Source organism: Stigmatopora argus, chromosome 5 (assembly GCF_051989625.1).
Source record: "Stigmatopora argus isolate UIUO_Sarg chromosome 5, RoL_Sarg_1.0, whole genome shotgun sequence".
NCBI classification, from domain to species: Eukaryota; Metazoa; Chordata; class Actinopteri; order Syngnathiformes; family Syngnathidae; genus Stigmatopora; species Stigmatopora argus.
This window is the reverse complement of record NC_135391.1, coordinates 5029847-5045186: the sequence shown is the minus strand read 5'-3', so window position 1 is coordinate 5045186 and position 15340 is coordinate 5029847. Positions and strand designations below refer to the sequence as shown.

Below are 15340 nucleotides of genomic sequence, written 5' to 3'. Positions count from 1 at the left end.
AATTTGGTTGAATTTAGTTTTTTTCAATGGTTTTAAATTTCTTAGGATTATTTTACTTATCCTCACATTTCTGGCTTGGTTACGCACCATGGGGGGTGCGTTGGGGGGGTTGAGGATGGCGGCCGGGGGCAGACTGGCAGGGAAGGGCGTGAAGGTGTGCTGGTGGGTGTGTTGGTGCTGGTGCATGTGCTGGTGTTGGTGAAACTCGGCCCTCAGGAGCGACACGGGGGCCAGCGGCGAGGCGGGTGGCCCCCGGCCCCGCTCCGAACTCTGAACCAGGAATCGGTTGTTCAGCTCCTGCCGCAGTAGATCATGCTCTGTAAGAAAGGAGAGCGAGGAAAAACCAAAAAAAAAGGAAAGAAAAAAGGGGGCGGGAAGAGGTGGGAAAGGTGGAAACACAAGAAAGAAAAAAAAAGGCACGGGCGCCCAGTCAGTCTTCACAACAAGGGTAGAAGGAAAAGAAAATAGTCACCTGGCATTCTCTGTTTCTCCAGCTCATGCTGTGAGGATTTTCTACGTGGGGACTCATTGGTGGTGGTAACAGAGTTGCCTGTGACAATGTGCCAATCAGAATCCCCGAATGAGGCTGGCAATACATGATTGGTTGGTTGAATGATATCAACAGACTGGTATCTAAAGACAGGAAAGAACCAAGAGTCATCCCGGCAGAAAACGCACACAGACGCGTGCCGTTGAATGGAATGCGTGGCGAGGCATATTTTTTGGGGACAAGTCACGTCGATACAGACGTGTGTCCTTTTTTTGCAGCATAAAATGGCTGTTTTGGGGCTAAAATTTAATAGCAAATAATGACAAACCACCAGTTATTGGCAAGGTTCAACTTTGTGGTTGCATTAGATTGATGCTGCACTAAAGCATTTTCAAGGCAACCATCCTTTTTTCTCCTCATTTCATCACATCTACAGATTTCAGTCTTCTGTGAATATTTTTCAGAAGATACTGTAGTATGTCTGTGGGACTATTGGTCAATGAATTCATCCTTGAGAGTCATCCACCAATGCCTTTATGAACGTGACTTTTTGCACATGGGCAAAGTCAAAATGGAGCAGATGGGGTTTCCAAAATATTCCCACCAAAGTATACAATTACTCTAAATGAGTAAAATGTCTTTTTAAAGTCGATAATTTAGGGTCCAAGGCAACTCTGTGAACAGGTTTAACACAATATTGTTTCCAGGGTTTCAAATGGTAGTATCCATTGTCCATGAGGTCATAATTGTGGAACATTATGATTCTTGTACTTACTTTGTAGACAAACTCCAACAAATACACAGGTAGTTGTTGAATTAAAATTTAACAACTTAACTTATTGTCTGTCTGCCATTGACAACAATAGACATCCAATGCATTTAATCTGTGACGGATGGCAACAAATGGACAAATGTCCTACTAGTGAAAAAGTACTAGTTCAATTTACAGCAGAAGGATGAAAAGATCCACAAGATTGGATGTCTATTATTTTGAATGGCACTGAAAAAGCTTATAACAATGTCATTGTTCAAGTGTTTATGGGATTGTCATGCTTGGGCATAAATTAAAACTAGCCAGTAATTTTAATAATTACAATAATACATAAAATACAATTATTTAATAATTCCATAATTTGGATTTTATGGTAAAGTACATTACCTTTTTGCAATTGTTTGACGAAATAAGACATTAAGGATGATTTTTATGAAGCATAACATGCATTGCCAAATTGTGTGTTATTTTAAAAAATACATGAAAATATCATTAAAATATATATATAGTGAATTGATTCACAATTAATGTTTTAATTTTTTAAAAGTTTTTTTACTCAATTATTTTAAATTACACATTAAATTATATAATAAAAAAATACATACTGACTTTGAAATTTGTAAATAGTCTAATAAGAATTAATATCAACACTACTGTCAAAAGTCAATGTAGTTACATTTAAATATATCATTTTAAAAATTATATAGCAACTTAAACAGAAATTATTTGTAGTAACTACACTGATATAACCAACTATATGTATGTAATTGTTTTGTTTTATTTTTTTTAATAATGTTAACATTGTTTCTATCTGTTGTTAAGTGTCTGATGTGTTACCTGGGTAGGGGGTACCCGCTGGGTGCCCGGGCACCACTAAACTGTTGGTAGGTAAGGTTGGTGGTGGAGGCAGTGTGGCTGGGGTTGCAAACATGGCCGAATGGCGATGTGCCGGGCTCCGTAGGGAGGAATAGTGTGAGGTAGAGAGGTTGGCTATAGACAGAGGCAAGGTGGGGGCCGAGGATGGCAGCCCACTTAGTGGGTGGTGTTGCGTTGGGGAGAGGTGATGTTTAGGAAGAAGTGGACTGTTCTGATGGCTGAAGATAAAGGTGACAGAATAAAAGATTAATGTTGAAGATGGATTAAATGACCTTACCCTTACATTAGAATCAGAAGCATAATACAATTCTATGACAATCAATAACATTTTCAATCAAACCATAATAGTGATTTGACAAGAATGGTAAGGCAATAAAGCCTCTCTCGGAGGTATATGTGCAGATATTATAAAGAGGAAATGGTTAAATGAAAAACAGTAAATCTCGCAAGGTTGGCGGGAAATCAATTTCTGTGTGGAGAAAAAAAAGTCAATATTTTACAGTATCTCATCAATGGACTACCATTTATGAGTTTGGAAAGCGTTATTTTTCATTTTATACTTATTGCTGAACCCATTTGTAAGGACAAGGGGAGAAATGGTGGCTGCAATGCAGACAAAGTATAATGGACTCAATCCAAATAGCTTCAGAGTAACTAAAGGGCCGTCTTATTGTGAGCTTGATAAAATTTAATTGTTATATGTGCTACAGTTATTATAAGACAAGAAACTAACTTTTCTAGCTGTCATTAAATAAAGTATAAATGGTTTCTGTCTTTAAAACAGCTTTAATTTCAACCTACCTGATGTTGGGGAGGCTGTACTGCAGCGGGTGGTGCACCTGATGGCTTATGATTGGCCGGGGGTGATGTTGTGGGGGTGGATGGGCACAGGGATCCTGCTGTGAGAGTGGGTGGGGAGGGTAGAACTGGGGTGTGGCCCTCAGCTGGGAAGGGGATGGGACAGGGGGTTGCCTTTGCAGCTCCCTCTTGACGCTGAGAGGAGAAGGCGTCAAGAGGCGAGATCGAGGAGGTTCAGGGGGTGCCGCAGCTGCAGCGGGGGCTGGCGAGCCAGTGGGCGCCGAGGCCGGGGTTGGGCTGGGCAGTGGCGGTGCAAATGGAACCTCAATGATGTTGTGTTCCCGGTTGCGCAGGAGACCGGACACTTTGGTTGAGCTACAACTCTTGGATTCAAGACTCTCATTCGTTGGCACACCTGAGGAGGGTGGACACAGCCCAAGTGAGAAAGGCAATGAGATACAGATACACAGATACATTACCATTAATGGGCAAAGGCATTGGGGCAAGTTGAGCTATAAGCTAGACCAAGAAACTATGGACAGTAAAAATGTTTTCCAAGAGCCACACTTTACCCAGACATGAAAATAATGATCACAAAAAAACAGCCATCGAGTACCAAGCAACAAATCTGGTGCTCATTTGAGAACTAAAACAACAATTTCAAGTGGACGTGTCTCAGCACATTTTGAGAAAGTCGACTGAGAACAAAAAATACCCTACAATGGTTCAAAAGTGTGTTTGGTTGGTTTCTATTTCATCTCGACAGTGAGGACCACAGCAAAGATAAGCAAAATATAGCTCACTTTGCTGATGGCCTAATGCCTCCTTCCCCAGTTTCTTCATGCTTCGTTCCTCTTAGGTTCTGTTAAGTGTTTAATCAGGTCATTTTCATGCTTGACTATAATCAGATGGAATTTCTTCTTGTGATCTAGTCAGTATGAATAAATCAGACCTAATTAATGTTAGATGTCAGCTCCTATTCATGCTTTGCTGAGTACACATTGGCATAAAAAAATTATGTTTCAATTGTGTTGCCAAGCAGTATTGTAGCCTGCTACCCATAGCTCACCGCTGCTGTCCATTTTCGAGGATTTAGCAAACTGGTTTCAAGGCACTCTGAGAACATTCTAAAAATTAGTGAGCGCCACTGAGCCTTTACAATTGGCACTCCTTATTTTTCTCCTGCAAATTGTCTTTGTTTAATTGCTGCAATTTAACAGTCTAATTATCTACAGCAAGCTTGGGAAAACCACACAAAAAGCTATTTATGTATATATCGTTCACATAAGCTATGATGCATAATAATGAAAGGCATCTGACAGCCTTGTGGCGGCAGGAACATGGCAATCACAAAAAAGCGAGACATCAAGAAAAACCCTACAAAGCAAGTTTTAGGCATAACACTATCTTGATGAATCACTGTCATAATAAGCCTCAATTATGAAATACTTCAAGGACACGTAGTCTACGAAAGTAATATCTTGTCCCTTCGTTTCACCTGTTTAATCATTGAATCTCAATCGAGCATTGCTAAGGCATTGCAAATGTTATTTCGCTATGTTCTTAACAGTAATTTCCTATACATGCGATCGTCTCAAAAGATATTCGTTGGTCTGGGTTTATATTAATGCACACACTTAAGGTTTGGAATAAAATCCTGCATCTCATAGAAAAAAAATTAATAATGGGGAAAAAAAGTCTTCATTGTGGGATGTTGCCATGGTAATGTGTGTTGCCAGACACAATGCAAGGCGAGCAATTGAAAGCAAGTCTTGCCAAAAAATAAGAAAGGCACATCTGATCCTAATGTTGAGAAGCCACACAGTCAGCACTGAAATATTCTAATGATGATTCTAATGGTTTCTAATAGAGGCAAGAAGATATCAACTCTGACCAACATATTCTCATTAAAACCACTCTCCAGACAAGCACACAAAAATTGGGTTACAAAATATGCCAGTCGAGAAAGCCAAACACATACAAATATGATTAAATGTGAAAAGACGTAAGATATGGGGTTCATTTAAATGTTTTGAAAAAGAACCAAACACAACGCTGTGCTGTGCTTGTACAAATGGAAATGAACGCTTTTAAATCTTACTAGAAAATTACATTATTACAGTATATCTCAAGTGCCATTATAATACATGGTTAACAGGAATAGTTCTTAAACAAGTTACCTCAGGAGAATCTTGGAACACAGTAACTTGCATTTTTTGGATATGACACCTCACCCCTAAACTAACTGTCAAGTAGCGATCATAGCAATTCACCAATTGCCAAATTTACCGTCATTCATTTTATTTGAAGCCTCGTTCTGCAAACCTAAGCAGCTGGTCGGAGAGGGTAAAAATGTTTGGAGATTGCCCCGCCTCTCACAGTCACCTAAACCCCTTCTGAGAGCTAGGTTAGTGCTCTAAGGGGCAAAGAACAGTCCCATGGGGGATGTTTCAAGCCTGCTCACCAGATGACATCTCATCCTCATATTGATCTTTTTATACCTTTTGCCATGGGAATTGGGCCTTTGCCCTTTGTGCACGTGCCTATTTCTACAGGGGTATGGCGCAGGGAGTTGCAAGGGTAAGACGATTAGGGAGACCAACTGAAGGACCAGACGGTCAATAGGCTTGTGGGCTTCTCGAGAAAATGAGTAATGTGTCCAGCGGGAAATGTGAACCCAGTGTCGCTAACATCTGTTCCTTCCTTTCATACCCTTCACTTCTGACGTCGTTCTATCCGTGGTACAGATAAAACTTGTAGAAGTAAGTCCAGTGTTGTCTTTTTCAAAATGGAACGATCAAGAAAGGCCTGGCCCCGAGTTGGATTTTTAAAACGCTTGTTGTACCAACAAGAATGAATCAATCTAAAGGTTTGTTGAAACATTCCATTTCAAAAACAAAAAGGTAGAAGCCCTGAAGGCCAGTACTCTAGTGTATCCTTGAAAGCCAGCATCCTTTCTTTTGAGAATCATTCCTTTTCAAGCGATTTCTAATTTGAATTCCAACACAAATCTGGCTACCAACAACGTAGACCCCACGACCCCTGAAGAATAATGATAAAACTGAGCATGTGAATAGCGTATGTGTGTTTAATAAATGACTTGCTCACTGTTGACACGAGGCCATTTTACACAAAAGCGGTGGAAACATAACCTGCATGCACTTTTGTTTTTTTTCTCCCTGTTAGATATGGCCATATGGAAATCATTCCTTTTAAAAGTGCGGGTGAGAAGACCAAGTGTTAGGAGAGGCTTAGGGCCATCGGGTGTTCTAATTTAGTAGGCAAACACTGTGGTTGACTCTATTCATGGGTGATGAAATGAGAGTGTGAGCAGAAAAGATATTTAAATAAAGCGGGAGACCTGCTAAAAAAACGTTGGTGAATTGGATACGGGAACTCATGCTGCCTTGAACCTGCTGCCTCTACTGGAATTGGCAGAATATTTTGCTGCTGCTTGATGGATGAGCTCTCAGTGATTTGGTTTTATGCCCCTCTTCGACAAGCAATCTGCACAAAGCTCAACTGCTGTGAGAAGAAAGGAAAATTTGCGAATAAATAGTTCTGCTTTGAGGAATTCAGTCTTTTGAAAGACATGAATGATTTCAACCAAATTATCGAGTATTGGTAGAATAGAAGAGTTGAGGAAAGTTTATTGGTCATGCTGCTAATATTAATATCTTCAGAAAAATGTGTAATGGACTGCGTTCCTCCATGCTATTTAATCTTTCTAAAGATGTTTTTCGCATATTATCCACACACGAAAACAGTAAAAATCTGGCCATGACAGATAGAGAGAAGGGACAGCTGGCATGTTTCAATAATTTCTCATCACAGCAACGCAAGAAAAGAGTGGCTGTTGTCCGAAGAGGTTTAAAGGCAATATATTGAGAATCAAATGTTCATTTTGGAGCTGGCACCCTACTTTCCATCCTCATATATATCAGATCCCCCTATTCTGCTGCCATATGGTGCACAACACATATGCCAGCCCTCTCATGGTGCGTATTTGGGAGAGAGAAGAACGTCAAAGAACGCATTTAGCAAACCAAGAAAGAAAGAAAGAAACACAAAAAGAGGGATGGAGATGTTAACTTGTCCAAACCTTTTTACATCATACACAGTCCAGTGGGTTTAAAAGCAAAGTTAAACCTTCATTAACCCTTGCTATGAAGTGTTGCAGGGAAGCTATAAACATTCACACTCCCTTCACTTGCTCGCTCATCCCTTAATCGCTGTGTCCCCTGTCACCCCTGAAGGGCAGTTTCTAGCAAAGCTCATATGTTCCCAGGGACATTGCCATCAGTCTCGCTTCCTATAGACAGGTCGTTTAAGGTCACCGCCACTGAGCTCTCCTAAATAATAGCGGGGATATCCTCAAACTTCCAACAGAAAGCTACCTCTAATCATTCTCCAACACAGCCCACCCTGCCAGCTTGGAATTTGACCCTATAGACAGGCACTGACCCCAGTGACCTCTCTTAACCAAAGGCCTCTGTGGACAGACAGCCAGTGGCCAGGGTGATATTGAGGCCCACTGAACCTTGGGGATTTATTTAGTTTGAAAGGGAGCAGAGTTTTCAGAAGTTATTTGTCCAATGGAGTGAGCGCTAGCTTATCATTCCATTAATTAGCATGGCACGCCTGCCCAACGGACCTGAACACCGCGGCGACAGCTGTCTCAATTGATTACAGCAACGGACATGGCGCTGCAATTATGAAGGTGACTGGAGATAGCGCCTGCCGCCTCTAATGAAGGGCTTAAGTACTGCTTTCCTAAATTGTAGGAAGGCCGTGGGAGGACAGTGGCAACATCCTTGTGTCTCCCATTCCTTTAAGAGCTTTTCAGAATCTCTCCACAGGCTATTAAGGAGCTTCGTGTGGGCTGTAGTTCTTCAGCAGCGTGTCAGCTTTACTTAAGCTTTCATAACGCCTTAGCTGGATCTCCTTGGTTCTCTGCAGGAAAACACCCACTATTAGCCCACCAGCTGGCTCACAATCCATGAAGAATGCAATGGAAAAGGGTAGCGATGACAGGGAGAGGAAGACAGAATATGGAGAGGGGAGAAAAAGCATACAAGTCCTGGCTAGATAGAAAGGTGAAGTGCTTTGCTGTGTAAACAGCTGTGTTGCTTTTCAGATTTGCTACGTGTACGAACCTGTATAAAGCCCACATACATCTAAGTGGATATAATATTATCTTTCACTGCCGTACTGATTACTTATCAATGGAAGGGAAATGGTTGGGTGAAAATCCATCAGCAAATCCTAAGTGGCATGACAGTGGGCTGAAAGAACCCGCATGTTTTGCCTCTCCTCCTCCTACGTCTCCATTTTCACTTCCTAGTCTGAAAGCAAAGTAACAATTGGAAGCTGACAGCTACTAACCATTCACTATATCTTTTTCATTGTTTAGACATAAGCAGCCATGGCAATTTACTGCCAAGAGGAAGAGATAGGTAGGACCAAACACAATGTAAGTGTTGACTATCACAGGCTCTGCCTGGACTACTCACGTTTAATCACTGTAGTGTGACAGTGCCAATTGATAACCTTTAAAAGTCCGGAATGTCGGGGTTAAAAACGTTATAGTTTTTTTTTAAAGGTGAGAGTAGGTTTAAAAACCGATGTAATAAACACCTACCCAGAACAAAGAGGCATCCTAAATCAGCCACCACAGATCTTCCTTCTCAGTAGATTAACTTCAGAAGTCACTTAATACACGTGTACAATTTCTTGTAACGCACTTTACAAAATGCTAAAGGGATTCAAATACAGAAGGCTGAACAGATGGATCCATTAAAACAAACCATCCCATGCAACTTTACAAACAAATACGACAGGGTTAATTTGAGGAGTGACAAACTTTTTTAAATGACAAGAAACATTTTGGCCAACAGCATGATTTTACAACACTTGCTGAGCGTGCATTTAAAAGCCGCTGTGAGGCGATTTCTACCTTTTACCTTTCTGGTGTGGCAGTTGGGAGAAATCTCTTTGGACACAACAATACTGTGTCGATTAAATTCCAATCTGTTCTCTCACATGATCAGTTTTGACACACTGGTTCAAGTGACACCTTTTCGTGAGGAAACATTCCGAAAGTTACGTGACTTGTGTATTTTTAAATGTGAAATAATTCCAAAATATTTTCATGGGTTGGTTGAGTCGAGCAAGGCTGTGGCCTTTTTTGGTGAAGTTTAATTGTTCATCTTATCTTCTTACCTTCCACTTTGTAAAACACCTTAAGTCAAGGGTGTCAGACTCGGGTTGGTTCGCGGGCCGCTTTAACGTCAACTTGATTTCACGTGGGCCGGACCATTTTAGATATAATATTTAGATATATTTTTTAATAAATGGATTAAAAGAACTGGATTAAAAGCCCTGAATATTCCGTTTTTATATATCTAAAACAATGTTTATTTTAGCTTTTTTAAATATATTTTTAGATTTTACAAAATGATTTTTGAACTAAATCACAGACAAAATTGATTAAAAAATTACAATTATTGATTTAAAAGGGGGGAAATCAGGAAATTTAATATACATCTATACTCTTCATTTTAATTTGATCCTAAAACAGAAAGTCGGCACTCATGATTTACTTTCCCGGGCCACACAAAATGATGCGGCGGGCCAGATTTGGCCCCCGGGCCGCCACTTTGACACATGTGCCTTAAGTTAATTGAAAAGTTGTAAGTGTTCATAAGTCTGAATGCCGCAGAATTGGAGGTCGAGAATAAGGATGGTCAGTAATTCACTTCTCTTTAAGTCAGATGGAGGCAACATTAGAGAGTGACAAAGGTGTGGTCGTTTAGGAATGCAGAAACGTTTAATCTCATTCATCATGTTTGATGGCTAAAAGAACAAATGACAGAAAAACTGCAGTCAGAGACAAGAGTTAGAGTCAGATGAGTAAATCGTTCAAACGGCAGAGGAGGATGGACAAGTGGGTTGTCTCAGGTAAACAAACAGAGAGAGATATGACCTGAATTCTAATTGTCTACTCCAAAGACCGAGTCACATCAGTCTGAACAACTTCAAGGACACCATATTTCACGGCTATATTTCAAGTGTTAAAGTAAGTGAGGGATTGATTTGTTTGCTGGTATTTTAGTATGAAGAAATTTATGAACAAGTGTGAAAATGATGAGGGCAGTGTGCAAAATGAAATCGAAGGCGCATTTCTGTACAAGATGAAACATAACACCTCAAGTAAAAAAAACAAAAAACAAACACACGGAGTGGCTGACAAGTGTCTAGTTTGCGTTTTAACAAAAATAAACACACGCAAAAATAAGACAAAACAAATATGCTTGACATATTACAGACAGCGAAAGACAAAACAACACTGAAAGTCTTAGAAGAATCCAAATTAAACCCTAGAGTCTATGACTCACTTCAAGAATGTGTGTTGAAACAGTGATGCGACATGACATCAAACCTTGTAAACTCTTGTCAAAGCCTCCATCCTCTGTTTTGCTGCCAGGTTATTGTGAAGGTACGTATTGGGAGTATCACATTTGAAATTGGGCGTTAAGCACCGTAAAGTATCGAGACCCAGATGGCCCATTCTCTCTGAAAAACAACACGCTACTTCTGAGGGTCTAATGGCACCTGCTACCAGGATTAGGTCAGCAATAGTCCAACCTGCCATCAAATTAAGCAGTACAGCTGTTAAGGAAGAATGGCTTGGTGTAACATGATATTAGTTATAAAAGTAAGTTCCTTTCTTTAAATATGTTGATTACATGTTTTTATTTTGTCCAGTTGGAGTAACTATTTCATTTAATTTTTCATTTGAGCACAGCTATAAATTATTTCGTTTTGGAATAGGCACTTATACATTTAAAATCAATCCCAAGATAATTGGAAATGATGGAAAACACATTTGTACTATTATTCCAGTTTTGGGGAGTTTTAGTTAGTTTTTAATACAATGAGGTATTTTCTATTTTTGTTTATATTCAACAACAAAGTCATAACCTCAATAGTACCAAAGCTTTTGAACAATCCCAAAAATTATATTTATTTTTATCCAACGTCAAAGGTACAGCTGACAATCACAGCTAGTAAAAATGAAAGAAAATATGGTTTGACTCTCCCTTTGAAGACTCAATTCCTTTCAGCCTGCTGAAAAGATGATGAAATAAGAAAAAATAGAGGCGAAAAAAAAAAGATTGAGCGTGAGAGGGAGAAAAAGAGACTTTTGATATAACCCTCTGCTTCACATTTCCAATATCTCTCCGCTTCCCAAAGTAAACAGCCCTGTAATCACACTCGAGCAGCACAAACCCATCACCGAGGGAGGTTGGACCCAACGCTCCGTTGAATGGGGTATATCAGTTTGTCAGAGGCCATAAGGGGCCTGTACACCAAGGAGCAGAGCTGGGAATTTACCGGTAGCCAAAAACAACAGTAAAACAGATGACTGTTTGATTATGGCAGGAGACCACATGGTGCATGTTTTTCCTTTTTTCTCTTTTAACCTTTCCTTGAAATGGCCAAAACGGAGGCCCCTGTGTCTGAGTGAATTACCACCTAACATACTTAACAAATACAAGAATGATTAATTACTCATTTGAGCTGTGAAATACAGACCTGAACATAAGCTCTGTAGAGCAGGTCTGCTGACAGCTCTCGAGATGAGTTAAGTTCAGGGTTTTGGCTAGGCTATGCAGTAAACCTTTCCGAAACTACAATCCCCCCCAGTCCTCTCCCACTAAGCATGCAGTTTAGTCCAATCCTGCGGTATTGCCTCCAGACTGAGCGACTCTGATAGGCCACTGACATAAATATGAATGTTAATATGTTACCACTGGAAAGGTATGGAGCTAGGGAATACTAAACAAACAGTAGACAACAACCACCCATCTGGAGATACTTGGAAAACATGTTCTGGACAGCCTGGTATGGCTATGTGATTTGGGGTCTGGTTTACCAAGTTTCATTGCCCCCTTGTCTACAGAATTCTTTTTGACGAATGAATTATACAATGAAATGAAATGTACACCCTTTTTATTCAAGGCGATTTGTTTTGGTAATCTCTATGAGAATACCATCACAATATTTTCATATCATAAAAACGTCTTGGCAAACACCTGTCCCCTCGTCAATGATTGAGCATTATCCACGGGTTGTGTTTGGCCACAACTGCTTACCATCTGTCTTTCCAAATGGGTGTTACAGCCTCATCTGCAAAAAACATTGGCTCTTTACCGCTCAACATAAATGAGGTTAGAATGAGCCGAGCAGAAAACAAGACTCAAATGCATGGTGCGAGAAACAGAAGTCTCAGGCAGAGTGAAAATTCCAAACCCACACAAAGCAATCTACAAAACACAGAAATATCGTATTTAAAATAATTGCCTCGTCCTAAGAATCCATTGTATGTCCTTAAAAACTAAATGAACATTACGTACCATTACATACAAGGGCCATAACATGTCTCAGTATTGTAAATTTGTACAGCGAAGTCATACTCAAACAGAGGACGCAACACAATGTCCATTGTGGAAAATGACAAATTTCACAGCCTAATCGAGATTGTGTAACTGCTTCTTCTCCACAGCTAAATGTGGATCAATTTTCAGTCGATAAACACGCAGTCATGCAAAGAGGTCTAATCGTCCCTCGTTTTGTCACCCCCTTGTCGCTGACACAATAACTGATCACAGTCCACAGCCTTGTTGAAATGGATGAAGGGAACTGATAGGAATAACTGACAGGTGTCAAGTATCCTGACATGTAATACCTGACAACCACTGAAATAGATTTGCCTGACTGAAGTTGAGGCTCAAGCCATTATGACCCTGAACACTTAGCAGGGGGCAGGTTAATAATTCATGCATGTTACTACAATCTGTGCACAGTGCAGACAATTTGGAATGGGGCCAACACATTGCACACAGGGGAAGCATTACATCTCAAACAATGACTTCCGAAGTTTGTATAATGTTTCCGGATGAGAACAAAAATCAAGCCTGTATTTGGATAATTTGTCTACAGATTATTGTCTGCAATGACAAGTAGGTTTCTATCTTTGAATATTTTTTTTATCGGTAATGGGTCAATTAATAATATAAATGGTCTGTGTATACCAATGCCAAACAATTCTCTTCATTTTTCATTTGCTTGACATTTATGACTACATAACATGCATACCATTATCAATAACACAATCATTATGCAAGTAGCGTATATATTCAATCATGTCTGTGTCTCAATATCAGTTTTGTTTGGTCTGTTGTCTTAAACCCCTTTACTGTCCAGCTGCATTGGAACATTTTCAACATAATATTGTCAATGGTAATGACAGACTGTTAATTGAACTGAATTAAATGCCTTGATTGTCATTAAAGCTTCACCATAAAGTGACCATTAATTTCACTTAAAAGTGTGACCTGGTGGGCTGACATCCATTTCCACACTGCCATTGTTAGTCTCGGCAAAAGTAGCGTATACAGACGTACCTCGTGATTAGCCATTCATACACGTTACCGTGTAGGACAATAGTATGGAGGATAGAAAACCATTTCAGCCACCCTTTGAGAGATTGTGAGTTTTCAGTAAGCGGCAGAGTTTGTTTATTAAGCCATTTGTCTGGTTTTGTTTTTCCCAACATATGGTGTGCAGTAGTTTTGCCTTTCAGTCATGATTTCCATCACCTCGACTCTATTCCAACTTGATGGAAGAGTAAAAAAACAGATTAGTCTGTCCAAAGGACAGCCTCGATTTAGTCTTTACGAGAGGAGAGAGGTCGGAAAAGGTGAACTATGGTCACTGTGGGGAGTGACACATTTCACTGACCTGGCCAGTGGAGAGATGCCCTACGAATATAAACATGCTCTCTCATCTACTTCAATATGCCTGAGTTGCCCTTAATCCCCCTGCATGTGACCTTGCTGGTCCCTTTCTGCAATCCCATCACCCTTTTCTGCAATTCACAATCAAAATGGTGAAAATAGGATTTCATTTTACTGAAAGCTCCGCCCGGTAGCGGGAATAGAACGAGGTTTTATTGACATGCCGCAAAGAGCAACGTTCCTACAAAGGCCACACACCTGCAGACACGGAGGTTGATTAATGATTCGAAACAGGGATCATGGACTTTCCGGCAGGTAATGAGATCCTGGCCATGTGATGATGGGGAGACTGAGGAGTAGAAAATAGCATTCGGGCACGTACACCCACAAAATAAAGCCTAATCCACTGCCAAGTGAGGTTTATGAATGTTTTTGTTTGTTTGTCTATTTCGCCGTTTGTTACGTAAATGGTCTGTCTTTTGACATCCCTGACAACCATGAGTGAGCTCGGTCGGTGAGTTCTCCAACAAAGCAGTTACCCAGCTTTTAACTCTCATGTGGCCTCTGGAAGATGTCAGCCGAGAGTCAGATGTGCACGATGGCATTTGCGCCCATCTCCCTTGCCTCACTCTCCTTTGTTCCATTCTTCTAATCCAGTATGTGTGGGCCGGTAAATTTAATGGAAACAATTTATTAAGTCCGGCTTAAAATGCCATCTGCAGTTAAGCCTCCCAAAGCCGCTAAGCTCCCGGTTTCACCCCAGAGCTTGCTGTGTTCACGCTTACTGTAATGCTCTGTTTAAAATGAGCACAACGGGTCAAAATTAATCAGGATTACAAGGGCACAAATCCACTTCAGAGATAGGTTTTCTACCAATCTTTCTTCCCCGCTATCCCAAGATGCCCTAGGTTTTACCATTGTTGTGACCGTGCGCTATCACCTATGTAGCATGTTCATGTTAGGAATAACATTGTAGCCGTTTCCCATACATTTATCGTTGGTTTAAAAGGGCCTCAAGTCTGAAAAGTTTCATTGCAATTGATCTGCTCCAACTTCTTGTTCTAGTAGCAAAGTACATACAACATTCAACACGGTCACAACATAAAAAAATTCAAGCATTCCTCTTATATTATAGACTAGTGGAAGGTGGGTGATAACTTCCCACCATTTCCAAAAACACAGCCTTGTGAAATATCAGGTCTAAAAGTGAAGTGCGTGTGTTTGCTCCAGGGGAGAGCTGTACTTGCGCATAACTACATCGAGCTTCTCATTCGCCTTCAAGTGATAACTGAACTCTGACATCCAATGCATTAGAGATAGAAAAACAGACTTTTTAGTTAAGAATACAATTTTTCAGACTTCGATAAGTCACTCAGCTTGAGAAAAGAAGAAAATAAAACTATCAATAGTTAAAGAACACTTGGCCTCTGATCCTCCATCATGCATGCGTTCAGCATCGAGGAGATCAGATGGAAACTGTTGCATAAGGACATTCTCAGAAACTAAACTAAACTAAACACTGCATTGTTACATATTAAGGACTATAAGCTTGTTTATTCATTTTTCTCTTAAAATGGTAAAAAGCACATACTGCCCAAGGGA

The 15340-nt window shown here is 40.3% G+C and overlaps 1 protein-coding gene across 5 annotated transcripts in view; it reads right to left on the bottom strand.

Annotated features, from left to right (window-relative positions):
• Positions 1-15340, bottom strand: part of fbrsl1 (fibrosin-like 1) — a 187732-nt gene that overhangs the window by 11785 nt on the left and 160607 nt on the right. For 3 of the 5 annotated variants that reach the window (XM_077600023.1, XM_077600026.1, XM_077600025.1), the window contains 3 exons: positions 2940-3351; positions 2100-2356; positions 67-317 (listed from right to left, as the gene is read on the bottom strand). In XM_077600023.1, the coding sequence (XP_077456149.1) occupies positions 67-317; positions 2100-2356; positions 2940-3351 (920 nt within the window). Of the gene's footprint in view, positions 1-66; positions 318-472; positions 634-2099; positions 2357-2939; positions 3352-15340 lie in introns of all 5 variants that reach the window. The other 2 variants (XM_077600024.1, XM_077600027.1) reach the window with 2 other exon arrangements.